The 27,979-nt window shown below is 44.3% G+C and overlaps 1 protein-coding gene, 1 long non-coding RNA gene and 2 other non-coding genes across 6 annotated transcripts; 2 read left to right on the forward strand and 2 right to left on the reverse strand.

Annotated features, from left to right (window-relative positions):
- Positions 1 to 297: 297 nt before the first annotated feature.
- c17orf98 (chromosome 17 open reading frame 98) lies at positions 298 to 6,056 on the forward strand. 3 transcript variants are annotated; one of them, XM_031894449.1, is made up of 5 exons: positions 298 to 387; positions 2,536 to 2,786; positions 4,602 to 4,701; positions 4,894 to 5,048; positions 5,814 to 6,056. In XM_031894449.1, exons 2-4 carry the CDS (start codon positions 2,544 to 2,546, stop codon positions 5,043 to 5,045), a joined length of 495 nt encoding a protein of 164 aa, XP_031750309.1. In that variant the 5' UTR covers positions 298 to 387; positions 2,536 to 2,543; the 3' UTR covers positions 5,046 to 5,048; positions 5,814 to 6,056. The 3 variants fall into 3 exon arrangements, with proteins under 3 accessions (XP_031750309.1, XP_031750311.1, XP_031750308.1); XM_031894451.1 differs by lacking the exon at positions 298 to 387 and adding an exon at positions 472 to 560; XM_031894448.1 differs by lacking the exon at positions 298 to 387 and adding an exon at positions 2,116 to 2,215.
- On the reverse strand, positions 2,783 to 27,892 carry LOC116407960. Its single transcript, XR_004220641.1, has 7 exons — positions 27,485 to 27,892; positions 23,268 to 23,383; positions 17,745 to 17,797; positions 13,611 to 13,726; positions 7,877 to 7,994; positions 6,053 to 6,148; positions 2,783 to 3,269 (listed from the first exon to the last, which is right to left on the reverse strand). It is a non-coding gene; the product is annotated as an uncharacterized LOC116407960 (long non-coding RNA).
- Positions 7,706 to 7,777, forward strand: trnac-gca. The gene has a single exon. It is a non-coding gene; the product is annotated as a tRNA-Cys (tRNA).
- On the reverse strand, positions 19,518 to 19,589 carry trnac-gca. Its single transcript has one exon. It is a non-coding gene; the product is annotated as a tRNA-Cys (tRNA).
- Positions 27,893 to 27,979: the final 87 nt, after the last annotated feature.

The following is a 27,979-nucleotide window of genomic DNA, read 5'->3' on the forward strand; positions in this document are numbered from 1 at the left end:
CCACAGACAGTTTGGGCATCTGTAATGGGTAGGGAATCGGTGAATGCAGGCTGTAATGGGTCCCTGTTGCCTGCCCCATAGCAAAGGGTACTCTCAGTCCCTAGTTTGTGAACTGTGGCCCCAAGGCCCCCCTATACTTCGCTAATGTGGCCCCAAGGCCCCCCTGTACTTCGCTAACAGCACACGGTGCCCAGCCGCAGCCCGATGCAGCACTCAGCTAACAAGAGACTGACCGGCAGGGGGCAGCAGCCGCACAGGGGAATCCCAACTCCACCTGCAGAAAGTCAAACTGCGTCCCTCACTCATGAGCACTGAAAGAATCCCAGAGACCGCCGGTTTGTTCTCGGCGCCGTAACTACAGCGTCTCAGGTCCCCGTACTCACTCCGGTACTTAGTCTCGCCAACCCACAGCCCGGACATTACCCACTTACCGTTACCTACCCAGCCCCGCCCCCTGGGCAGTTTATCGCACATCTGTCCCGCCTCCCAAGACGAGTCAGCCAATAAGTAGCGATGGGTGGGGCTGCCGCTGTATAAGAGGAAAGGGCGTGTAAGCGCAGGTGTGTAGGTGTGGAGTAGTGCTGCCCCCCGGCCCTCCAGCCCGCGGGTAGTAGTGCTGCCCGGCCCTCCAGCCCGCGGGTAGTAGTGCTGCCCGGCCCTCCAGCCCGCGGGTAGTAGTGCTGCCCGGCCCTCCAGCCCGCGGGTAGTAGTGCTGCCCGGCCCTCCAGCCCGCGGGTAGTAGTGCTGCCCGACCCTCCAGCCCGCGGGTAGTAGTGCTGCCCGGCCCTCCAGCCTGCGGGTAGTAGTGCTGCCCGGCCCTCCAGCCCGCGGGTAGTAGTGCTGCCCGGCCCTCCAGCCTGCGGGTAGTAGTGCTGCCCGGCCCTCCAGCCCGCGGGTAGTAGTGCTGCCCGGCCCTCCAGCCCGCGGGTAGTAGTGCTGCCCGGCCCTCCAGCCCGCGGGTAGTAGTGCTGCCCGGCCCTCCAGCCCGCGGGTAGTAGTGCTGCCCGGCCCTCCAGCCCGCGGGTAGTAGTGCTGCCCGGCCCTCCAGCCTGCGGGTAGTAGTGCTGCCCGGCCCTCCAGCCTGCGGGTAGTAGTGCTGCTGCCCCCCCGGCCCTCCAACCTACGGGTAGTAGTGCTGCCCGGCCCTCCAACCTACGGTAGTAGTGCTGCCCGGCCCTCCAGCCCGCGGGTAGTAGTGCCCCCCGGCCCTCCAGCCTGCGGGTAGTAGTGCTGCCCGTCCCTCCAGCCTGCGGGTAGTAGTGCTGCCCGGCCCTCCAGCCTGCGGGTAGTAGTGCCGCCCGGCCCTCCAGCCTGCGGGTAGTAGTGCCGCCCGGCCCTCCAGCCCGCGGGTAGTAGTGCCCCCCGGCCCTCCAGCCTGCGGGTAGTAGTGCTGCCCGGCCCTCCAACCTACGGGTAGTAGTGCTGCCCGGCCCTCCAGCCCGCGGGTAGTAGTGCCCCCCGGCCCTCCAGCCTGCGGGTAGTAGTGCCGCCCGGCCCTCCAGCCTGCGGGTAGTAGTGCTGCCCGGCCCTCCAGCCTGCGGGTAGTAGTGCTGCCCGGCCCTCCAGCCTGCGGGTAGTAGTGCTGCCCGGCCCTCCAGCCTACGGGTAGTAGTGCTGCCCGGCCCTCCAGCCTGCGGGTAGTAGTGCTGCCCGGCCGTCCAACCTGCGGGTAGTAGTGCTGCCCGGCCGTCCAACCTGCGGGTAGTAGTGCTGCCCGGCCCTCCAGCCTGCGGGTAGTAGTGCTGCCCGGCCCTCCAGCCTGCGGGTAGTAGTGCTGCCCGACCCTCCAGCCTGCGGGTAGTAGTGCATTAAAACAGTGGGCATAGGTGCCACCGGACTGAACTGAAATCTGCCCGTGTATGGCCACCTTAAAGGATGTACCAGATTATTGAATACCCTGTAATTGGGCTAGCCCATCTACTCCCCCCCAACTGACCTGACTCAGTCTCATCCTACCCCCCCCCCCCCCCCCCCCCACCTCAGGGCCCAATAACTGAGTGCAGGGTCTGGGGTGGGGGATATGATTAAGTAGCAGCCAATATTGCTGTTCCTAGGGGGCCAGTCTCATCCCTCCTGGTTGACTGATCTGAGCACTTATGTCATAACACTTTACCCCCCCATTACTAATACTGTCACCATACAGTGGCAGAAAAGAGCAGGGTGCAGCGGAGAGTTGACAGGGAGGAGGAAAAGCCCAGGAGTAGTAAAGGAGCAGGTAATGGATTCAGTGCCTATATTACCCCTCCACTAATCTGCCTGTCAGGGCCCAGTAACTAAATGGGCAGCGGCATGAATGGTAATAGTCTTGTCTCCACTACTCTTATTGGTAAAGTCTCAGTGGCAGGCCCCGACTGACAATATGTGGGTCATGGCAAATGCCATTGGGCTGCTGGGGTGCTGTTTGGGCCTCTGGGTACTTGAAATGCCAGGGCCTATTTTGAATCCCAGTCCAGACCTGCTCAGTGGCCAAGCTCCAAACATTGTTGTGTTTCCCCCTTATAGTGAATAAACGTTTTCCTTTTACCCCAATTCTAGCTCCAGTGATGGAAATTTGCTCCCTAAAGACCTCTGATCTGGTCGAGTTTGTGAATAAAGAGAAGAAGAGAAGGGCTGCCTGTGAAAAGGGCTTCATCCTGGATGGCATGGCAGTCAGGACTTTGACGGGAGAAGAGAGGTTTCCCAAGCTTTGGGGGGGGATCCCTCCATACAATGCCCAACGTGACCCACACGCAGCAGCTTATTTTCAGAATCCAACTGTGAGGAACTTATTGAGGAAGACTGGACAGGTAAGTAGCCCAGAGTGTGGCAAAAAGGTGCTGAAAGCTTGTAGTTTGGTTTGCACAGTGGTGCCACCATGCCTAGACTGAAAGAGATCTCTGAGGCCTTTAGTGTGAAGGTTATAGATGCCTGTGAGTCTGGGATGGGATTGAAAAACATCATGAAACTGGACATCAATCATTCCACTGTCAGAAGATCACCTACAAGGAAGATTTCAAATTCCTACCAACCTGCCCAGGCGTCCCAGCAAGTTCAGCCAAAGAGCAGAAGACAAGATGCAGAAAGGTGTCTCCATGAAGAACCATCACGGGGCCTACAGGCAGCTCTTGCCGCTACTGAAGTGCACCAACACCCTTAGAAAGAGGCTGCACTCACCTACATGGGAGGAGGGCCGGGAGGAAACCTTGGCTGTCCAAAAAGAGCATCATCGCAAGATGAAAGTTGGTCCAGGAACATCTAGGCTAAGACCAGGCCATCTGGAACGAGGTTCTCTGTACGAATGAGGCAAAGAAGGAGTTATTTGGCTGAAGCACCATTTTTAGTAAAACCGAAGACCAAAACATTTCACAACTATAAAGCATGGTGGTGGGAATGTTATGGTTTGGTGCTTGTTTGGCACATCAGGGCTTGGGCAGCTGATAGCATAGAATCCACTATGAATTATTTTTACCATTGTACCAGAGGGTGGGTGCTTTAGGGTCAGGAAAGTGAAAATCAGCCACAAGTGCACCTTGCAACCTTTGTTGAAGGGGTTGTTCACCTATAAGTTAAACTTTAGTATGATGTAGAGAGTATTATTCTGAAATAATATGCAATTGGTTTTCATTTTTTATTATTTGAGGTTTTTGAGTTATTTCGTTTTTTTCAGCATCTCTCCAGTTTGGAACTTCAGCAGCTATCTGGTTGCTTGGGTAAAATTTACCCTAGTAACCAGGCACTGATTTAAATGAGAGCCTGGGATATGAACCAGAGTTGATCTGAATAGAAAGACAGGAAATCAAATTTGCAATGACAATAAAATTGTAGCTTCACAGAGCATGAAAGCTGAAAAGGGTCAGGAAGTAGAAGGACAATAATTCAAAAGCCACCCCTTTAATACCGGCCTTTAGGTTGAGGGTGGGCATATTGATATAACTTTGGCGTAGGGAAATGGGCCGGATAGGGTGAATGGGGCAGGAAAATGGGTGTATAATGGGTAAGGCAGAGGCTGGCCTCTATATAAAAGGGGGTAACCCTACTTGCAACATGGCCATAAACGTCACAGTAAAGCCAAAAGGAACAGAGGTTCTGAAATGACATAGTCAAGGAATGTAATCCCAACGAAATGCCATTGGGAGATTTGAAACAGGCTGTGTATGTAATGTACTTGCAAGGCAGAAAATAAAATTTAAACAGCGCACAAATAATCTGCCTGCATAATGGGCTCCTAGTAACAAAACAGTCACAACAAAAGGCTAAAGACAAACAGAGCTACTAGTAGCAGCTACTTGTTGTGGCTACTAAGATAGACAGTGCTGATCATTTACTGATAATTGTCTCTATGTGTGTTTTAGCAGAGGCAATTCTCAGTATTGTCTATGGCAGGGGATTTTGTAGTGTGAAAAAGTAGCTGCTACTAAGTAGCTCAGTGTGTCTTTACCCTAAAGGTGGTTGTATACTGATAATCTAATGATTTGCCTTGCAAGGACCAAACATGAATTAGTAGAATGTAGTTCAATTTCCCTATTTAGTTTAAGAAATCACAAAAACAAATGTTTGCGTTAAATCAATAGGCAAAAAAGTGTTTCATAATAAATGTTGGTCAATTTGTATCCGGCATACAGGGCAACGGAGGAACCTCAATGAATGGCCGCATAGTAGATAAGTATTATGTCCGTGGAGAGGGGGCCGTGTACTTGAACCTCAGGAACTGCAGTGGATCAGGTCAGGCACAGTCGGCTCTACACCCCGACCCTTGTTTGTGTTGCACCTTACTTTTTATAACACACTCACTAGTCCCCTGGTAATAATATACCCTGGGCCCCCAGCATTCCCTCTGTATTTCCCTATTGTGCCCAATAATCAGCCACAAACTTTCCCATCCCTAACGCTGACACTGTCTCCCTGCCTTCCCAGGACATTGCCAGATGCATTACACCGGGCATAATGCCCCATCATGGCTGCCAATGCTCGGGTACAATGGGCAATATGGATATAGAAGGAATGTGCCAACACTCCGTCAGACACCCTCTGCATTCGGGGAAATTACACCATTCCCCCATCACTAACGGGTAAGTAACATTGTTACATGAAAATTCTGTTTCCAGCTTTATACAATATATCTACGAGTAAGGAGTTTGAGCAATGGAGTAGAACTGTGGTTATCAGTCATAATACTATGGTTATAAAACATTCCTCTTTTGGCAATAGTGTGAAGAGATATTCACTTCAGTTAAAGGGGAACTCCGGCTTCCAAACCAAAATGTGCCCCAAACAACACAGAAACCCCTAATCCCTGTAATCTGTTCCTTCAAACAGTAGGAATAAATACCATTTTTATATGCTGAAATCCAGCTGCAAAACAGTTCTTCTCTTTCTGCATCATCTGAAATCCTGGCAGGGGAGGAGGGACTAAAACACTGATGTTACAGATTGTAACAACTTCTCCCCAGCTTACAGACAGCATGCAGGAACTACATAACCCACAATGCATTGCACTGGGATGTTCCTTTCCTTATTGACATCACGTGTGCAGCAGGGGATTGTGGGATTGGGAGGAGGCAGGCTGAGGGACAGGTGACTACTGTTACAGTTTATTTGAGTCACAAAGTAGTCAGCCAGATCAGCAGGGGAACAGTGGGGCGGGGCTTAGGGAACTGTTCCAAACCAGATTATTACATTAAAAATCATGAAAAGGCTGCATATTTTTGTAATTGATGTATATTGTAAAGTTGCTTGAAATTATGTTTAATTTTAAAAAGCCTAAGTTGTGTTTGGGTTGAGTTCCCCTTTAAGAGGTCTGGTAAATGCTCCATTTTATCCACTTTCATTTCAAGGGTTTCAATGCTGCTGGAAGGCTGGAGAACCAGTCAAGAACTCAGCATGTAAATTGCCCAGGAACATGGACCCATTGTAAAGAAAGTCTTCCTTGCACAGCACTGATTGGGATCCAGGCCCATTATTCACCTTTACCATCGAGGCATTAAAAGGACACTGGGGGGCAAGACTGTGAGAGCTGGAAGTTGGGAAGAATACATGTTATATCCATGTTCATGGGTATTAAAGGCATACTGACCCAAGTCTTTTTTTCTTCCTTTGTTTTTCCTGTGTCTGTTGTGGGGGAATAATACACTGCTGCTTCTCCACGGGTCTGTCAGTCAGCTGGCTTCTGCTGCATTGGTTTAAGAACGAGAAGCACCAAAAATTTGTAATGCATATTTTGTAACAACAGCGCTGCCTGCTGGTCAGTTCCTCTGACTGCACGGTCAGAGACAGTTTAGAAGGAACAGAGACCTGTTCTGATGTTGCTCTACTCAGGATTGAGATGAGAAAGGTTATACTAGGTTCCTAATCTCTTTCCTGAATAGAGCAACATCAGAGCACTTCTCTGTTTTCCTTCTGCGTATCTGTCTGACCATGCAGTTGGAAGAAATGACCAGCAGGTGGCTGCAAATTTGTTGCAAAATTCCTTATATCAGCAGTTCATAAAGCTTTATAGCTTAAAATAAAACATTAAATAAATCATGTACATTTCAGAAGTGCTTTGAAGTGCACCTGAAGCAACTTTACATTACATCCTATAAAGGTTTACTTATGTCAATGGTTAATCAGAGCAAAGTTCCATCCGTACAGTCCAAATTCCCCCAATACTGAGTTTGGGCAGAGCATAACGTCACTAATTTAGTGCCTTAAGAACCCGTAACAGCAGTCATTTTATTGCTACAACAGCCCATAATATTCCAGGTTTAGCAGAACCAAGGACTAAATGGTTTAATATCACCGTGCAACAAAAAGTGGTACAGTCCAGCATATTGCTTACCCACAATGGTTTCTCTTATATTTCCTGGACTTCTGGCATCTGTTTGGTAAATATTTACCTAGTGCTAGAAAAAAAGCCTCTGCAAAATCTAAGTATAACCAGGAAAACCTTAGACCACCACTATTTTCTCCTATTAATTTGCTTCACTAGAATAGTGATTTTAACAAATACAGGTATGGGATCCCTCCAGAAACCTGTTATCCAGAAAGCTCAGAATAACGGAAAGCCCGTCTCCCGTAGACTCCATTTTAATCATAATTTTAAAACTGATTTCCTCTTTCTCTGTAATAATAAAACAGTACCTGTACTTGATCCCAACTAAGATATAATTACCCCTTATTGGGGGCAGAACAGCCCTATTGGGTTTATTTAATGGTTAAATGATTCTCTTTTCTCTGTAATAATAAAACAGTACCTGTACTTGATCCCAACTAAGATATAATTACCCCTTATTGGGGGCAGAACAGCCCTATTGGGTTTATTTAATGTTTAAATGATTCCCTTTTCTCTGTAATAATAAAACAGTACCTGTACTTGATCCCAACTAAGATATAATTACCCCTTATTGGGGGCAGAACAGCCCTATTGGGTTTATTTAATGTTTAAATGATTCCCTTTTCTCTGTAATAATAAAACAGTACCTGTACTTGATCCCAACTAAGATATAATTACCCCTTATTGGGGGCAGAACGGCCCTATTGGGTTTATTTAATGTTTTATTGATTTTTTAGTAGACTTATGGTATGGAGATCCAAATTACAGAAAGACCCCTTATCCGGAATACCCTGGGTCCCGAGCGTTCTGGATAATGGGTCCTATACCTGTATTATATATAGAGTATATTCACAGGATTAAACTCTTTAACCCTATATATAGATTGCCTAAAACCTACGAGGTTGTTGTGTGTTTGGGGGTATAGCTCAGGGGTAGAGCATTTGACTGCAGATCAAGAGGTCCCTGGTTCAAATCCGGGTGCACCCTTCCTGTTGTTATGTTCCATACAATATGTAATTCATCCTTACAGTTGTCACAGAATAATAATGTATTAGGGCTAACTGTCCATCATAAAAATAAACTTACCTAAAGCGTTAAATATGGGGTTAGAGCATTTGACTGCAGATCAAGATGTCCCTGATTGTAGAATATTGGAATCCATAGTGCATAGAAATTGTGTTGTTGTTCCACTGCTTTGAAATATCTAGAAATAAAAAACATAATTGGGCCACGATCCGTTTACTGCCCTAGATAATGTATTCCAATTGGCTTTCAGAATAACCATCTCTGACACAAATCTACATGTACAGACAGATCGCTGAGAGGGGGTCAGTCAATAGTTAAGGAGGCGAAACACGGGCCGATTTCAGCTGACGATATTGGCCCTTTAGAGCGAATGTGCCCGTGTATAAGCACCACCGACGGGCCTCCCCGACCGACACATGACCTGAAATTGGGCAGATTTGATCAAGCAGGTTTGATTTGTCCGTCGGATCAGGGGCTGCAGCAGCTCATTGACGCGGTTCCTGATATGACGCCGCCTATGCCCGCCATTTGAATTTGAATGTTTGGCCGTAGGGCCAAACGATGGAAACAGTCTGATATCGCCACCCATAGGTGGGCATATTGGGAGAAGATTCACACACTTGGTGACCTCGCCAAAATAGCGGATCTTACATGGCCACAAGCACGGGCAGCCGCACATTCATCTCCTGACCTTATCTGCCTGAGAATGGGCCCTCCCCAGCTTAGTACCTGATAGCTGGGCAGAAATTAACCATATATCAATCAATCAGATGACTCTATCACTGAGCTATACCCCAAAATTTTGACATTTTGATTTTGTAAGGTTGATTTATACAGTATATTCGGCAAAACAAAAGAATGAGAAGGGGGCACCCGGATTTGAACCAGGGACCTCTTGATCTGCAGTCAAATGCTCTGCGACTGAGCTATACCCCCACATTTAGACCCTTTAGCGAAGTCATTTTTATGACAGAAAATTCTCTCAAGTTGATTATGATTTTGTAAGGTTGATTTATGTATTTTGGGCAACATAACAGAAAGTTCCAAATTATGTGAAAGCCATCTCCCATAGACTCCATTATAAGCAAATAATTCTAATTTTTTTAAATTATTTCCTTTTTCCCTGTAATAATAAAACAGTACCTGTACTTGATCCCAACTAAGATATAATTACCCCTTATTGGGGGCAGAACAGCCCTATTGGGTTTATTTCATGGTTAAATGATTCCCTTTTCTCTGTAATAATAAAACAGTGCCTGTACTTGATCCCAACTAAGATATAATTACCCCTTATTGGGGGCAGAACAGCCCTATTGGGTTTATTTCATGGTTAAATGATTCCCTTTTCTCTGTAATAATAAAACAGTACCTGTACTTGATCCCAACTAAGATATAATTACCCCTTATTGGGGGCAGAACAGCCCTATTGGGTTTATTTCATGGTTAAATGATTCCCTTTTCTCTGTAATAATAAAACAGTACCTGTACTTGATCCCAACTAAGATATAATTACCCCTTATTGGGGGCAGAACAGCCCTATTGGGTTTATTTCATGGTTAAATGATTCCCTTTTCTCTGTAATAATAAAACAGTACCTGTACTTGATCCCAACTAAGAGATAATTACCCCTTATTGGGGGTAGACCAGCCCTATTGGGTTTATTTAATGGTTAAATGATTCCCTTTTCTCTGTAATAATAAAACAGTACCTGTACTTGATCCCAACTAAGATATAATTAATTCTTACTGGAGGCAAAACAAACCTATTTGGTTTAATTAATGTTTAAATGTTTTTTAATTAGATCTAAATTACGGCAAGATCCCTTATCTATAAAACCCCAGGTCCCAAGCATTCTGGATAACGGGTCTAACACCTGTACACAATGGGGCTGTGAAACCTGGTTATTAGAGAGTAATTAAGAAATACTAAAACAGTTTAACAGAGTCTCCCTGTAATGGCCCTGTTGGTATGTAAGTCATGATAAAATTATGACATCACAGCTTCTAGTTTCCCAGCTGTTGGGCCCCCCCACGTAGATTTATACTAATGAGTTCTGTTCAGCATGACATCACAATGGCTACCATGGCAACCTTATCAGCGGATCAGATGCTACCCTGTGAGTTCCCAGTCTCACAGCTGCCATTAGACAGTTAGATGCCGTTGGATACAGACCCCTCTCAGCAGCTGCATGGAAAGGTGAGATTTCGGAGCTTTAGTAGACACTAGGGGGCATTTATAGAGTTTGCCCGGCGCCTATATTATTCCCATATGGTTGTTTTGCCCTAATCGCTTAAATTCTGCCCTGCGCTGACTTTCCTTTTTTTTTGCAAATCACGGTGAAATGCGCAGAGATATTTGCAAATGGCCGGCCAATGAGATTGCAGTATCGTCTGATTCGCCGTGCGCGTTAGTTACACACAAATATAGATTCACAATTAAGGGGCACATTTACTAAGCAATTATGGGATAAAGTCGGATATTTTCTTACTTCTAAATAATTCCGAGATGTGGGTTTTCACCAGAACTTGATCTTTTCGTTATTATTCCCAGAAAAATTTGAGTTTTTTCAAAAATAACTCCCATAATTCGTGATTTATTAATGTTTGGTTAACTTTTTTTTGTAAAATAAAAATTCGACAGGTTTAATCAGTCGAGTACCATTGAGCCCTATGGAGGCTCAGAATAGAATAGTCAGTGACAGTTAATCCTCTCATTGTTTTCAGTTTCACTCAGCTTTAAAGGGGAACTTAATCCCCTCATTGTTTTCAGTTTCACTCAGCTTTAAAGGGGCCGCCAACAGCCAATCACATTTCTTTAATTGATTTCAGTGGGGAAATTCTAACTGCTGCCATTCTCACACGTTTAATGCCAGTGTCCCCAAATTTTCACAATTCGTCACTGGGGGACTAAGGTTAAAGGTTACAAATAGTGGGTGGAGCCACCAACGGCCAATCCGTTTCCACCCATTACATTTCATTGGTTTATATTTAACCTGATGCCATTATTTAAGTATTAATTCCAGGGTTGTTAAACTTTGCAGAGTTAGTCACTGGGTACCTGCAGTTCCAGGTTAGAAAAAGTGGGTGGAGCCACAAACTGCCAATTAGATGTTACTCATTGACTTTCATTGGGGAAATTAATTACTGCTGTTCAAACACTATTAAATCCTGGGTTTTGACTATATAACTGTGGTCCAAGGTTAGAAAAACTGGGTGGGGCTTAGAACTGCCAATCAGATTTCATTTAGCGACTTCACGTTTTTCAAACCAACATGAAGTTTGTTCTCAAATTTCCCTTTTAGTTCAAATTGTATGTGCTGCTGGCCCTGACCTCTGTATTAGAGCATAAGCAGTCTCGCCCTGACCTCTGTATTAGAACATAAGCAGTCTGGCCCTGACCTCTGTATCAGAACATAAGCAGTCTCTCCCTGACCTCTGTATTAGAACATAAGCAGTCTGGCCCTGACCTCTGTATCAGAACATAAGCAGTCTGGCCCTGATCTCTGTATTAGAACATAAGCAGTCTGGCCCTGACCTCTGTATCAGAACATAAGCAGTCTGGCCCTGACCTCTGTATCAGAACATAAGCAGTCTGGCCCTGACCTCTGTATTAGAACATAAGCAGTCTGGCCCTGACCTCTGTATCAGAACATAAGCAGTCTGGCCCTGACCTCTGTATTAGAACATAAGCAGTCTGGCCCTGACCTCTGTATCAGAACATAAGCAGTCTGGCCCTGATCTCTGTATTAGAACATAAGCAGTCTGGCCCTGACCTCTGTATCAGAACATAAGCAGTCTGGCCCTGACCTCTGTATTAGAACATAAGCAGTCTCGCCCTGACCTCTGTATTAGAACATAAGCAGTCTGGCCCTGACCTCTGTATTAGAACATAAGCAGTCTGGCCCTGACCTCTGTATTAGAACATAAGCAGTCTGGCCCTGACCTCTGTATTAGAACATAAGCAGTCTCGCCCTGACCTCTGTATTAGAACATAAGCAGTCTGGCCCTGACCTCTGTATCAGAACATAAACAGTCTGGCCCTGATCTCTGTATTAGAACATAAGCAGTCTGGCCCTGACCTCTGTATTAGAACATAAGCAGTCTCGCCCTGACCTCTGTATTAGAACATAAGCAGTCTGGCCCTGACCTCTGTATCAGAACATAAACAGTCTGGCCCTGATCTCTGTATTAGAACATAAGCAGTCTGGCCCTGACCTCTGTATTAGAACATAAGCAGTCTGGCCCTGACCTCTGTATTAGAACATAAGCAGTCTCGCCCTGACTTCTGTATTAGAACATAAGCAGTCTGGCCCTGACCATTGTATTAGAGCATAAGCAGTCTGGCCCTGACCTCTGTATTAGAACATAAGTAGTCTGGCCCTGACCTCTGTATTAGAGCATAAGCAGTCTGGCCCTGACCTCTGTATCAGAACATAAGCAGTCTCGCCCTGACCTCTGTATTAGAACATAAGCAGTCTCGCCCTGACCTCTGTATCAGAACATAAGCAGTCTGGCCCTGATCTCTGTATTAGAACATAAGCAGTCTGGCCCTGACCTCTGCATCAGAACATAAGCAGTCTGGCCCTGACCTCTGTATTAGAACATAAGCAGTTTGGCCCTGACCTCTGTATCAGAACATAAGCAGTCTGGCCCTGACCTCTGTATTAGAACATAAGCAGTCTGGCCCTGACCTCTGTATTAGAACATAAGCAGTCTGGCCCTGACCTCTGTATCAGAACATAAGCAGTCTGGCCCTGATCTCTGTATTAGAACATAAGCAGTCTGGCCCTGACCTCTGTATCAGAACATAAGCAGTCTGGCCCTGACCTCTGTATTAGAACATAAGCAGTCTCGCCCTGACCTCTGTATTAGAACATAAGCAGTCTGGCCCTGACCTCTGTATCAGAACATAAACAGTCTGGCCCTGATCTCTGTATTAGAACATAAGCAGTCTGGCCCTGACCTCTGTATTAGAACATAAGCAGTCTGGCCCTGACCTCTGTATTAGAACATAAGCAGTCTCGCCCTGACTTCTGTATTAGAACATAAGCAGTCTGGCCCTGACCATTGTATTAGAGCATAAGCAGTCTGGCCCTGACCTCTGTATTAGAACATAAGTAGTCTGGCCCTGACCTCTGTATTAGAGCATAAGCAGTCTGGCCCTGACCTCTGTATTAGAACATAAGTAGTCTGGCCCTGACCTCTGTATTAGAACATAAGTAGTCTGGCCCTGACCTCTGTATTAGAACATAAGTAGTCTGGCCCTGACCTCTGTATTAGAACATAAGTAGTCTGGCCCTGACCTCTGTATTAGAACATAAGCAGTCTGGCCCTGACCTCTGTATTAGAACATAAGCAGTCTGGCCCTGACCTCTGTATTAGAACATAAGCAGTCTGGCCCTGACCTCTGTATTAGAACATAAGCAGTCTGGCCCTGACCTCTGTATTAGAACATAAGCAGTCTGGCCCTGACCTCTGTATTAGAAGACAAGCAGCCTGGCCCTGACCTCTGTATTAGAACATAAGCAGTCTGGCCCTGACCTCTGTATTAGAACATAAGCAGTCTGGCCCTGACCTCTGTATTAGAACATAAGCAGTCTGGCCCTGACCTCTGTATTAGAACATAAGCAGTGTAGTGTCTGTCCCACTGAGTGAGACATAGAACTCTTGACTTATAGCTTTTACACATAGATCTCCCAATGTGCCATTTTGTATTATGTGCCCAACTGTTGTTCCCATTTGCACTAGTGTACAATTCAGTAGTCCATACAAAACATTCACTGACTGTCATTTACCTTGAAAGGAGGATCTGAAGAATCTGCACCACGTTTGCCCTCTTTACCACTGGATTCTTTGGCAGGATTCCCCCTTTATGGAGGACAGACAGCAGCGCCCGATCACTCAGATCACTCTGCAAAGGAGAGGATATCACAGTCTTTCCGGGGTGCAAAGCCAGACTTTACAATACAGGGTGCCCCCCCAACATGTAACGGTGTTACAGCTTAGTATTCTGTGCTTCTCCGTTTCATATTCAGTAGTCTTTATTCTCATGCCCCCTTTATTTACCCTTTCAGGCAAAATGTGCCTTTCTGTACCCCATACGCCCCTATGCTACATCATGGGCACCTTTTCATTGATGATTTAAAGGGAAAATCCTGTTTTCCAGGAAGCAAACTGTAACTCTACAGTCTCCTACTGTCTCCTACATCACCAGTTGTGACTGGTTTTCCTTATTACTAACCAATATTTTTCCTAAGTTTTCCATAGACTTTGTATTTCAGTGTTACAGTGTAGGGGAAAATGAATTATTGATGGATTCCCAGAAGATACTTTGGCTACAAAGGCAACAGAGACTCCGCTGATCCCAGGATTCTGCAGCAAAAACCTTAGATGACAGACTATGAAGATTTTCATTCATCCAGGTGATGGTATATCTGGTATAAATACATCTAAAGCAACTGGACTTGTTAAGTAATCATTGAAGATCTATCTTTCTATCTTTCCTCTTCTAAGATTAGAAGAGGAAAGATAGATCTTCAATGATTACTTAACAAGTCCAGTTGCTTTAGATTTATTTATACTAGATATACTTAGATGATAGAGGATATTACTGAAGCCAGACTTTACAATACAGTAACATAGTTGTCTCCCTCACTTTCTAATTCTATGCTTCTTCTTCTCCCCACTTTCTAATTCTATGCTTCTTCTTCTCCCCACTTTCTAATTCTATGCTTCTTCTTCTCCCCACTTTCTAATTCTATGCTTCTTCTTCTCCCCACTTTCTAATTCTATGCTTCTTCTTCTCCCCACTTTCTAATTCTATGCTTCTTCTTCTCCCCACTTTCTAATTCTATGCTTCTTCTTCTCCCCACTTTCTAATTCTATGCTTCTTCTTCTCCCCACTCTGTAATTCTATGCTTCTTCTTCTCCCCACTCTGTAATTCTATGCTTCTTCTTCTCCCCACTCTGTAATTCTATGCTTCTTCTTCTCCCCACTCTGTAATTCTATGCTTCTTCTTCTCCCCACTCTATAATTCTATGCTTCTTCTTCTCCCCACTCTGTAATTATATGCTTCTTCTTCTCCCCACTCTGTAATTCTATGCTTCTTCTTCTCCCCACTCTGTAATTCTATGCTTCTTCTTCTCCCCACTCTGTAATTCTATGCTTCTTCTTCTCCCCACTCTGTAATTCTATGCTTCTTCTTCTCCCCACTCTGTAATTCTATGCTTCTTCTTCTCCCCACTCTGTAATTCTATGCTTCTTCTTCTCCCCACTCTGTAATTCTATGCTTCTTCTTCTCCCCACTCTGTAATTCTATGCTTGTTCTTTTCTCCACTGCATAGTTCTTTAACTATTCTCCTCTTCCCCACAGTGCAATTCTGTGCTTCTTCTCTTCCCCATTGCATTGATGATTTAAAGGGAACATTCTGTTTTTCGGGAAACAAATTGTAACTCTACTAAATCTACTTCAGAAATATGATCTTTATGTGTGTTGTGACTGGTTTTCCTTATTACTAACCATTATTTATCTTAAGTTTCCATAGACTTTGTATTTCAGTGTTACAGTGTAGCAGTGTAAAGTGCAGCAAAACCCTTAGATGGGAGAGTATATTACTGTCTTTCCGGAGTTTGAAGCCTGACTTTATTCAGGGTGCCCCTCCCAACATGCAAAGGGTGTTAACAGCTTAGCATTCGGTGCTCTTCCCATTTAATAGTTGTTTCCCTCACATTCGAATTCTATGCTTCTTCTCCTCCCCACTGCAGAACTTAATGCTTTTTCTCCTCCCCACTGTGTAATTCTATGCTCCTTTTCTTCCCCACTCTGTAATTCTGTGCTCCATCTCTTCTCCACTCTGTAATTCTATGCTCCTTCTCTTCCTCACTGTGTAATTCTATGCTCCTTCTCTTCCTCACTGTGTAATTCTATGCTCCTTCTCTTCCTCACTCTGTAATTCTATGCTCCTTTTCTTCCCCACTCTGTAATTCTATGCTCCTTCTCTTCCTCACTGTGTAATTCTATGCTCCTTTTCTTCCCCACTCTGTAATTCTATGCTCCTTCTCTTCCTCACTGTGTAATTCTATGCTCCTTCTCTTCCTCACTCTGTAATTCTATGCTCCATCTCTTCTCCACTCTGTAATTCTATGCTCCTTCTCTTCCTCACTGTGTAATTCTATGCTCCTTCTCTTACTCCCTGTGTAATTCTATGCTCCTTTTCTTCCCCACTCTGTAATTCTATGCTCCATCTCTTCTCCACTCTGTAATTCTATGTTTCTTCTTCTTTTCTCCACTGCACAGTTCTTTAACTTTTCTCCTCTTTCCCAAAGTGCAATTCTGTGCTTCTTCTTTTCCCCATTGCAACTGCCTGCTTCATCTTTTCCCCACTGTGCATTACATAAATTCATACACACACACACCGTTTACTACATTCTACCCACTGATTCCTTTCATTACTGTTTAACACACACAAGCCAAAAGCTAAGCTCTTCGCTACTTGTCCCGTCTGTGTGCCCAGCTCGACTGTATTGTGGGGAAGAAGGCATACCCCTTTATGGAGGACAGACAGCAGTGCCCAACCACTCGGAGCATGGAGGCTGAGGAGTATCACTGCTTTATTGAGGGGTAAAGTCAGGCTGGCTGCTCTGTTGAGAGGTTAAGTTGGTTTTGCCACACAGTAATTCTCCCACTATCGGTTCCCAGAGAGAAGACTTGGATGATCCCAGGATTCTGCAATACAGGGTGCCCCCCCCAACATGCAAGGGTTGTTACCAGTTTAACATTCTGTTCTTCTTCTCTGTTTCATATTCAGTAGTCTTTATTCTCATGCCCCCTTTATTTGCTCTTTCAGCAAATTTGCCTTTCTGTACCCCATACGCCCCTATGCTATATCATGGGCACCTCCATTCATTGATGATTTAAAGGGAAAATCCTGTTTTTCGGGAAGCAAACTGTGACTCTACAGTCTACTACTTTGAACATCACAGCATGTATTTTCATAAATATGATCTTTAGTGTGACAGGCTATGAAAATGACAGCATTGGTCTGTTTTAACTGTGTTGTGACTGGTCTTCATTATTACTAACCAATATTTTTCTTTATTTTTCCATAGACTTTGTATTTCAGTGTTACAGTGTAGAAGAAAATGAATTACTGATGGGATTCCCAGAAGATACTTTGGCTACAAAGGTAACAGAGACTCCGCTGATCCCAGGACTCTGCAGCAAAACCCTTAGATGGGAGAAGATATTACTTTCCGGAGTTTGAAGCCTGACCTTACAATACAGGGTGCCCCTCCCAACATGCAAAGGGTGCTAACAGCTTAGCATTCGGTGCTCTTTACATTTAATAGTTGTCTTCCTCACTTTCTAATTCTATGCTTCTTCTCCTCCCCACTGCAAAACTTTATGCTATTTCTCCTCCCCACTGTTACTGTAATAAAGGCATTTTAAATAAGAATACAAGTGGTGCCGTTCTAGACTGTTCTTGCTTGGATTTACCGATGGGAAGTGGCCATTGGAGGACCTGCACTATTCTAAAACAAATTTAAGGTGCCATGCTGATAAAAGGCCACACATGGCCTGAAACGTTGCTATAATGCCCTAAGAAGTGTGCAATAAAGGCATTTTAAATAAGAATACAAGTGGTGCTGTTTCAGACTGTTCTTAAATGGAAGCATTTGTCTGGTGCTAGAGAGTCACTGCCCCGTGTGTGACAGTCAGAGCGATTTCCATTTAATAATATTAAGAGCAGTGAGAGCCAGACAGGAGCAATTGTTGTGCCACTGTTCCCACTGGAGGGCAGCAGCAGACTAAAACTGCAGCCGGAGTTACAGTAGTATTACCTTCCCAGAAAACTCACGGGAAAAAATGGAAAAATGAACACATCAGGCACATTATTAGACAATATAGTAAATGGCTATATATACTCACCTATTAATGCAAGTATCCTGGGCTCTGGTTGGAACACAGGAGCGCCACAAGCCCTGCAGTATATTAAACAAAGAGAGAGATCTGACTACATGCACAGTGAAATAATCAGTGAGAAGCCCGTCTTTATATTCTTTTATGCTTTATGCAGAGTTGTTGATATGTGATTATACAAAAACCCATAGAAGCCCTGAACAGAATATTTACATTTGGTGCATCTCCCAACATAATACTAAGCATTATGCTTTACTTGCCCAGGCCTGAGGGCTGACATGGCCCAATGCACCTGTAGCCACTGCATCCCATTGCTGCCAATACATAATAATGTGATGTTTCCAGCTCACGTCCAGCCAACCTGAGCCATAAGTACATACTGTAAGAATGGGCAAATAGGGCTTACTGCCACTTTCACCTTGTATTCCAGTACACACCTGTGTGGCTTAATAGGGAAGCATAGGGAAGGCAGAGCATGGCACACACAGGCAGCTACGTGCAGGCAGAGTATGGCATACACAGGCAGCATAGGGCAGACAGAGCATGGCACACACAGGCAGGGTAGGGCAGGCAGAGTATGGCACACACAGGCATCATAGGGAAGGCAGAGCATGGCACACACAGGCAGGGTAGGACAGGCAGAGTATGGCACACACAGGCAGCTAAGGGCAGGCAGAGCATGGCACACACAGGCAGCTAAGGGCAGGCAGAGCATGGCACACACAGGCAGCTAAGGGCAGGCAGAGCATGGCACACACAGGCAGCTAAGGGCAGGCAGAGCATGGCACACACAGACAGCTAAGGGCAAGCAGAGTATGGCAGACATAGGCAGCATAGGGCAGGCAGGGTATGGCACACACAGGCAGGCAGGGGTGGGCCAAGCCGACTGGGTGCCCTAGGAAACCTGGTTGGCCACCTCGCCCCCAGACCCCTGCCCCCCGTGTGCTTTCACACATGCACAGTCGCAGGGGGCGGGGGGGGGTGGTTCGCGACACGATACATCATTGCCCTCACCGCATGACAAGCGGCGGGGGCAATGACTAAAGAGACTGGACTAGGGTTAGACAGGAGAGGCTCCTGCCTGGCACCCCCCCAATCATTGCACCCTAGGCAGCTGCCTCTTCTGCCTACCCCTAGTTCAGGGTAGGGCAGGCAGGGTATGGCACAAACAGGCAGATTAGGGCAGGCAGAATATTGCACACACTGGCAGAGTAGGGCAGGCAGACAGAGCATGTAACGCACAGGCAGCCAAGGGCTGGCAAAGTATGGCACACACAGGAAGCTAAGGGCTGGCAAAGTATTGGCACACACAGGCAGCATAGGACAGGTAGAGTAATGCACACACAGGCAGCATAGGGCAGGCAGAGTATGGCACACACAGGCAGCATAGGGCAGGCAGAGTACTGCCTGTGTGTGTCATACTCTACCTGCCCTATGCTGCCTGTGTGTGCCATACTCTGCCTGCCCTATGCTGCCTGAGCTATACCCCCACATTTTGACATATTGATCCTTTAGCGAAGTTATTTTTATGACAGACAATTCACTGTATTAGATTATTATTTTGTAAAGCAAATTTATATATTTTGTGTGACATAAGGATGAGAAGGGAGCACCTTTATTTGAAACAGGGACCTCTTGATCCGCAGTCAAATGGTCTACCAATGAGCTATGCCCTCACATTTTGGTTGTTTAGCGAAGTCATTTTTACGTCAGACAAGTCGCTCTAATTGATTACGACTTTGTAAGATTGATTTATATATTCGGCATAATGTAATAACGGGAAGGGGGCACCCGGATTTGAACCAGGGACCTCTTGATCTGCAGTCAAATGCTCTACCACTGAGCTATACCCCCACGATATGACCCTTTGGCAAAGTCATTTTTACAACAGACAATTCGCTCTAATTGATTGTTATTTTGTAACGTTGATTTATAGATTTTGTGCAACATAAGGATGGGAAGGGGGCACCCGGATTTGAAAATGCGACCTCTTGATCTGCAGTCAAATGCTCTACCACTGAACTTTATTATAATATGCAAGTGTTAATGGGTAATGTGACAGAAATTACATCACTAAGCTACGATTATAACTGATGACATCACTAAGCACCGTTTATGAGGGTATCACTTCCTGGATGCATTAAGGCTTTTGGCCCAAAACAGCTTTATGCATCCAGGAAGTGATACCCTTATAAACAGTGCTTAGTGATATTCTGCTTAGTGATAATCTGCTTTAATGCTTCAGTGGTACACAAAATAAACATTATTCAGAATTCCATTACGGGAAGGCCATCTCCCATAGACTCCATTATAAGCAAATAATCCTAATTTTTAAAAATTATTTCCTTTTTCTCTGTAATAATAAAACAGTACCTGTACTTGATCCCAACTAAGATATAATTACCCCTTATTGGGGGCAGAACAGCCCTATTGGGTTTATTTCATGGTTAAATTATTCCCTTTTCTCTGTAATAATAAAACAGTACCTGTACTTGATCCCAACTAAGATATAATTACCCCTTATTGGGGCAGAACAGCCCTATTGGGTTTATTTCATGGTTAAATTATTCCCTTTTCTCTGTAATAATAAAACAGTACCTGTACTTGATCCCAACTAAGATATAATTACCCCTTATTGGGGCAGAACAGCCCTATTGGGTTTATTTAATGTATATGTGTTTTTACTATTGATCTAAATTATGGAAAGATCCCTTATCCGGAAAACCCCAGGTCTCGAGCATGGATAATGGGTCTAACACCTGTAAACAATGGGGCTGTGACAATAGTATTTTTTTCCCCAAAGCATAAAAAGTGAAACCTGGTTATTAGAGAGTAATTAAGAAATACTACGGCATGTTGTTTTAAAATAAAACGGTTTAACAGATTCTCCCTGTAATGGCCCTGTTGGTATATAAGTAATGATGTCATTATGACATCACAGCTGTTGGGCCCCCACGTAGATTTATACTAATGAGTTCTGTTCAGCATGACATCACAATGGTTACCATGGCAACCTTATCAGCAGATCAGATGCTACCCTGTGAGTTCCCAGTCTCACAGCTGCCATTAGACAGTTAGATGCCGTTGGATACAGACCCCTCTCAGCAGCTGCATGGAAAGGTGAGATTTCGGAGCTTTAGTAGACACTAGGGGGCATTTATAGAGTTTGCCCGGCGCCTATATTATTCCCATATGGTTGTTTTGCCCTAAACGCTTAAATTCTGCCCTGCGCTGACTTTCCTTTTTTTTGCGAATCACGGTGAAATGCGCAGAGATATTTGCAAATGGCCAGCCAATGAGATTGCAGTTTGCATGAGCGCGGGCGCCGTGCGCGTTAGTTACATACAAATATAGATTCACAATTAAGGGGCACATTTACTAAGCAATTATGGGATAAAGTCGGATATTTTCTTACTTCTAAATAATTTCGAGATGTGGGTTTTCACCAGAACTTGATCTTTTCGTTATTATTCCCAGAAAAATTTGAGTTTTTTCAAAAATAACTCCCATAATTCGTGATTTATTAATGTTTGGTTAACTTTTTTTTGTAAAATAAAAATTCGACAGGTTTAATCAGTCGAGTACCATTGAGCCCTATGGAGGCTCAGAATAGAACAGTCAGTGACAGTTAATCCTCTCATTGTTTTCAGTTTCACTCAGCTTTAAAGGGGAACTTAATCCTCTCATTGTTTTCCGTTTCACTCAGCTTTAAAGGGGCCGCCAACAGCCAATCACATTTCTTTAATTGATTTCAGTGGGGAAATTCTAACTGCTGCCATTCTCACACGTTTAATGCCAGTGTCCCCAAACTTTTCACAATTCGTCACTGGGGGACTAAGGTTAAAGGTTACAAATAGTGGGTGGAGCCACCAACGGCCAATCCATTTCCACCCATTACATTTCATTGGTTTATATTTAACCTGATGCCATTATTTAAGTATTAATTCCAGGGTTGTTAAACTTTGCAGAGTTAGTCACTGGGTACCTGCAGTTCCAGGTTAGAAAAAGTGGGTGGAGCCACAAACTGCCAATTAGATGTTACTCATTGACTTTCATTGGGGAAATTAATTACTGCTGTTCAAACACTATTAAATCCTGGGTTTTGACTATATAACTGTGGTCCAAGGTTAGAAAAACTGGGTGGGGCCTAGAACTGCCAATCAGATGTCATTTAGCGACTTCACGTTTTTCAAACCAACATGAAGTTTGTTCTCAAATTTCCCTTTTAGTTCAAATTGTATGTGCTGCTGGCCCTGACCTCTGTATTAGAGCATAAGCAGTCTGGCCCTGACCTCTGTATTAGAGCATAAGCAGTCTGGCCCTGACCTCTGTATTAGAGCATAAGCAGTCTGGCCCTGACCTCTGTATTAGAACATAAGCAGTCTGGCCCTGACCTCTGTATTAGAACATAAGCAGTCTGGCCCTGACCTCTGTATTAGAACATAAGCAGTCTGGCCCTGACCTCTGTATTAGAACATAAGCAGTCTGGCCCTGACCTCTGTATTAGAACATAAGCAGTCTGGCCCTGACCTCTGTATTAGAACATAAGCAGTCTGGCCCTGACCTCTGTATTAGAACATAAGCAGTCTGGCCCTGACCTCTGTATTAGAAGACAAGCAGCCTGGCCCTGACCTCTGTATTAGAACATAAGCAGTCTGGCCCTGACCTCTGTATTAGAGCATAAGCAGTCTGGCCCTGACCTCTGTATTAGAACATAAGCAGTCTGGCCCTGACCTCTGTATTAGAACATAAGCAGTCTGGCCCTGACCTCTGTATTAGAGCATAAGCAGTCTGGCCCTGACCTCTGTATTAGAACATAAGCAGTCTGGCCCTGACCTCTGTATTAGAACATAAGCAGTCTGGCCCTGACCTCTGTATTAGAACATAAGCAGTCTGGCCCTGACCTCTGTATTAGAGCATAAGCAGTCTGGCCCTGACCTCTGTATTAGAGCATAAGCAGTCTGGCCCTGACCTCTGTATTAGAACATAAGCAGTCTGGCCCTGACCTCTGTATTAGAACATAAGCAGTCTGGCCCTGACCTCTGTATTAGAACATAAGCAGTCTGGCCCTGACCTCTGTATTAGAACATAAGCAGTCTGGCCCTGACCTCTGTATTAGAACATAAGCAGTCTGGCCCTGACCTCTGTATTAGAACATAAGCAGTCTGGCCCTGACCTCTGTATTAGAAGACAAGCAGCCTGGCCCTGACCTCTGTATTAGAACATAAGCAGTCTGGCCCTGACCTCTGTATTAGAACATAAGCAGTCTGGCCCTGACCTCTGTATTAGAACATAAGCAGTCTGGCCCTGACCTCTGTATTAGAACATAAGCAGTCTGGCCCTGACCTCTGTATTAGAACATAAGCAGTGTAGTGTCTGTCCCACTGAGTGAGACATAGAACTCTTGACTTATAGCTTTTACACATAGATCTCCCAATGTGCCATTTTGTATTATGTGCCCAACTGTTGTTCCCATTTGCACTAGTGTACAATTCAGTAGTCCATACAAAACATTCACTGACTGTCATTTACCTTGAAAGGAGGATCTGAAGAATCTGCACCACGTTTGCCCTCTTTGCCACTGGATTCTTTGGCAGGATTCCCCCTTTATGGAGGACAGACAGCAGCGCCCGATCACTCAGATCACTCTGCAAAGGAGAGGATATCACAGTCTTTCCGGGGTGCAAAGCCAGACTTTACAATACAGGGTGCCCCCCCAACATGTAACGGTGTTACAGCTTAGTATTCTGTGCTTCTCCGTTTCATATTCAGTAGTCTTTATTCTCATGCCCCCTTTATTTACCCTTTCAGGCAAAATGTGCCTTTCTGTACCCCATACGCCCCTATGCTACATCATGGGCACCTTTTCATTGATGATTTAAAGGGAAAATCCTGTTTTCCAGGAAGCAAACTGTAACTCTACAGTCTCCTACATCACCAGTTGTGACTGGTTTTCCTTATTACTAACCAATATTTTTCCTAAGTTTTCCATAGACTTTGTATTTCAGTGTTACAGTGTAGGGGAAAAATGAATTATTGATGGATTCCCAGAAGATACTTTGGCTACAAAGGCAACAGAGACTCCGCTGATCCCAGGATTCTGCAGCAAAAACCTTAGATGACAGACTATGAAGATTTTCATTCATCCAGGTGATGGTATATCTGGTATAAATACATCTAAAGCAACTGGACTTGTTAAGTAATCATTGAAGATCTATCTTTCTATCTTTCCTCTTCTAAGATTAGAAGAGGAAAGATAGATCTTCAATGATTACTTAACAAGTCCAGTTGCTTTAGATTTATTTATACTAGATATACTTAGATGATAGAGGATATTACTGAAGCCAGACTTTACAATACAGTAACATAGTTGTCTCCCTCACTTTCTAATTCTATGCTTCTTCTTCTCCCCACTTTCTAATTCTATGCTTCTTCTTCTCCCCACTTTCTAATTCTATGCTTCTTCTTCTCCCCACTTTCTAATTCTATGCTTCTTCTTCTCCCCACTTTCTAATTCTATGCTTCTTCTTCTCCCCACTTTCTAATTCTATGCTTCTTCTTCTCCCCACTTTCTAATTCTATGCTTCTTCTTCTCCCCACTCTGTAATTCTATGCTTCTTCTTCTCCCCACTCTGTAATTCTATGTTTCTTCTTCTCCCCACTCTATAATTCTATGCTTCTTCTTCTCCCCACTCTATAATTCTATGCTTCTTCTTCTCCCCACTCTGTAATTCTATGCTTCTTCTTCTCCCCACTCTGTAATTCTATGCTTCTTCTTCTCCCCACTCTATAATTCTATGCTTCTTCTTCTCCCCACTCTGTAATTCTATGCTTCTTCTTCTCCCCACTCTGTAATTCTATGCTTCTTCTTCTCCCCACTCTGTAATTCTATGCTTCTTCTTCTCCCCACTCTGTAATTCTATGCTTCTTCTTCTCCCCACTCTGTAATTCTATGCTTCTTCTTCTCCCCACTCTATAATTCTATGCTTCTTCTTCTCCCCACTCTGTAATTCTATGCTTCTTCTTCTCCCCACTCTGTAATTCTATGCTTGTTCTTTTCTCCACTGCATAGTTCTTTAACTATTCTCCTCTTCCCCACAGTGCAATTCTGTGCTTCTTCTCTTCCCCATTGCATTGATGATTTAAAGGGAACATTCTGTTTTTCGGGAAACAAATTGTAACTCTACTAAATCTACTTCAGAAATATGATCTTTATGTGTGTTGTGACTGGTTTTCCTTATTACTAACCATTATTTATCTTAAGTTTCCATAGACTTTGTATTTCAGTGTTACAGTGTAGCAGTGTAAAGTGCAGCAAAACCCTTAGATGGGAGAGTATATTACTGTCTTTCCGGAGTTTGAAGCCTGACTTTATTCAGGGTGCCCCTCCCAACATGCAAAGGGTGTTAACAGCTTAGCATTCGGTGCTCTTCCCATTTAATAGTTGTTTCCCTCACATTCGAATTCTATGCTTCTTCTCCTCCCCACTGCAGAACTTAATGCTTTTTCTCCTCCCCACTGTGTAATTCTATGCTCCTTTTCTTCCCCACTCTGTAATTCTGTGCTCCATCTCTTCTCCACTCTGTAATTCTATGCTCCTTCTCTTCCTCACTGTGTAATTCTATGCTCCTTCTCTTCCTCACTGTGTAATTCTATGCTCCTTCTCTTCCTCACTCTGTAATTCTATGCTCCTTTTCTTCCCCACTCTGTAATTCTATGCTCCTTCTCTTCCTCACTGTGTAATTCTATGCTCCTTTTCTTCCCCACTCTGTAATTCTATGCTCCTTCTCTTCCTCACTGTGTAATTCTATGCTCCTTCTCTTCCTCACTCTGTAATTCTATGCTCCTTTTCTTCCCCACTCTGTAATTCTATGCTCCTTCTCTTCCTCACTGTGTAATTCTATGCTCCTTCTCTTCCTCACTCTGTAATTCTATGCTCCATCTCTTCTCCACTCTGTAATTCTATGCTCCTTCTCTTCCTCACTGTGTAATTCTATGCTCCTTCTCTTACTCCCTGTGTAATTCTATGCTCCTTTTCTTCCCCACTCTGTAATTCTATGCTCCATCTCTTCTCCACTCTGTAATTCTATGTTTCTTCTTCTTTTCTCCACTGCACAGTTCTTTAACTTTTCTCCTCTTTCCCAAAGTGCAATTCTGTGCTTCTTCTTTTCCCCATTGCAACTGCCTGCTTCATCTTTTCCCCACTGTGCATTACATAAATTCATACACACACACACCGTTTACTACATTCTACCCACTGATTCCTTTCATTACTGTTTAACACACACAAGCCAAAAGCTAAGCTCTTCGCTACTTGTCCCGTCTGTGTGCCCAGCTCGACTGTATTGTGGGGAAGAAGGCATACCCCTTTATGGAGGACAGACAGCAGTGCCCAACCACTCGGAGCATGGAGGCTGAGGAGTATCACTGCTTTATTGAGGGGTAAAGTCAGGCTGGCTGCTCTGTTGAGAGGTTAAGTTGGTTTTGCCACACAGTAATTCTCCCACTATCGGTTCCCAGAGAGAAGACTTGGATGATCCCAGGATTCTGCAATACAGGGTGCCCCCCCCAACATGCAAGGGTTGTTACCAGTTTAACATTCTGTTCTTCTTCTCTGTTTCATATTCAGTAGTCTTTATTCTCATGCCCCCTTTATTTGCTCTTTCAGCAAATTTGCCTTTCTGTACCCCATACGCCCCTATGCTATATCATGGGCACCTCCATTCATTGATGATTTAAAGGGAAAATCCTGTTTTTCGGGAAGCAAACTGTGACTCTACAGTCTACTACTTTGAACATCACAGCATGTATTTTCATAAATATGATCTTTAGTGTGACAGGCTATGAAAATGACAGCATTGGTCTGTTTTAACTGTGTTGTGACTGGTCTTCATTATTACTAACCAATATTTTTCTTTATTTTTCCATAGACTTTGTATTTCAGTGTTACAGTGTAGAAGAAAATGAATTACTGATGGGATTCCCAGAAGATACTTTGGCTACAAAGGTAACAGAGACTCCGCTGATCCCAGGACTCTGCAGCAAAACCCTTAGATGGGAGAAGATATTACTTTCCGGAGTTTGAAGCCTGACCTTACAATACAGGGTGCCCCTCCCAACATGCAAAGGGTGCTAACAGCTTAGCATTCGGTGCTCTTTACATTTAATAGTTGTCTTCCTCACTTTCTAATTCTATGCTTCTTCTCCTCCCCACTGCAAAACTTTATGCTATTTCTCCTCCCCACTGTTACTGTAATAAAGGCATTTTAAATAAGAATACAAGTGGTGCCGTTCTAGACTGTTCTTGCTTGGATTTACCGATGGGAAGTGGCCATTGGAGGACCTGCACTATTCTAAAACAAATTTAAGGTGCCATGCTGATAAAAGGCCACACATGGCCTGAAACGTTGCTATAATGCCCTAAGAAGTGTGCAATAAAGGCATTTTAAATAAGAATACAAGTGGTGCTGTTTCAGACTGTTCTTAAATGGAAGCATTTGTCTGGTGCTAGAGAGTCACTGCCCCGTGTGTGACAGTCAGAGCGATTTCCATTTAATAATATTAAGAGCAGTGAGAGCCAGACAGGAGCAATTGTTGTGCCACTGTTCCCACTGGAGGGCAGCAGCAGACTAAAACCGCAGCCGGAGTTACAGTAGTATTACCTTCCCAGAAACTCACGGGAAAAAATGGAAAAATGAACACATCAGGCACATTCATAGACAATATAGTACATGGCTATATATACTCACCTATTAATGCAAGTATCCTGGGCTCTGGTTGGAACACAGGAGCGCCACAAGCCCTGCAGTATATTAAACAAAAGAGAGAGATCTGACTACATGCACAGTGAAATAATCAGTGAGAAGCCCGTCTTTATATTCTTTTATGCTTTATGCAGAGTTGTTGATATGTGATTATACAAAACCCATAGAAGCCCTGAACAGAATATTTACATTTGGTGCATCTCCCAACATAATACTAAGCATTATGCTTTACTTGCCCAGGCCTGAGGGCTGACATGGCCCAATGCACCTGTAGCCACTGCATCCCATTGCTGCCAATACATAATAATGTGATGTTTCCAGCTCACGTCCAGCCAACCTGAGCCATAAGTACATACTGTAAGAATGGGCAAATAGGGCTTACTGCCACTTTCACCTTGTATTCCAGTACACACCTGTGTGGCTTAATAGGGAAGCATAGGGAAGGCAGAGCATGGCACACACAGGCAGCTACGTGCAGGC

The sequence above is a fragment of the Xenopus tropicalis genome, chromosome 10, assembly GCF_000004195.4.
Source record: "Xenopus tropicalis strain Nigerian chromosome 10, UCB_Xtro_10.0, whole genome shotgun sequence".
Classification (NCBI taxonomy): Eukaryota; Metazoa; Chordata; class Amphibia; order Anura; family Pipidae; genus Xenopus; species Xenopus tropicalis.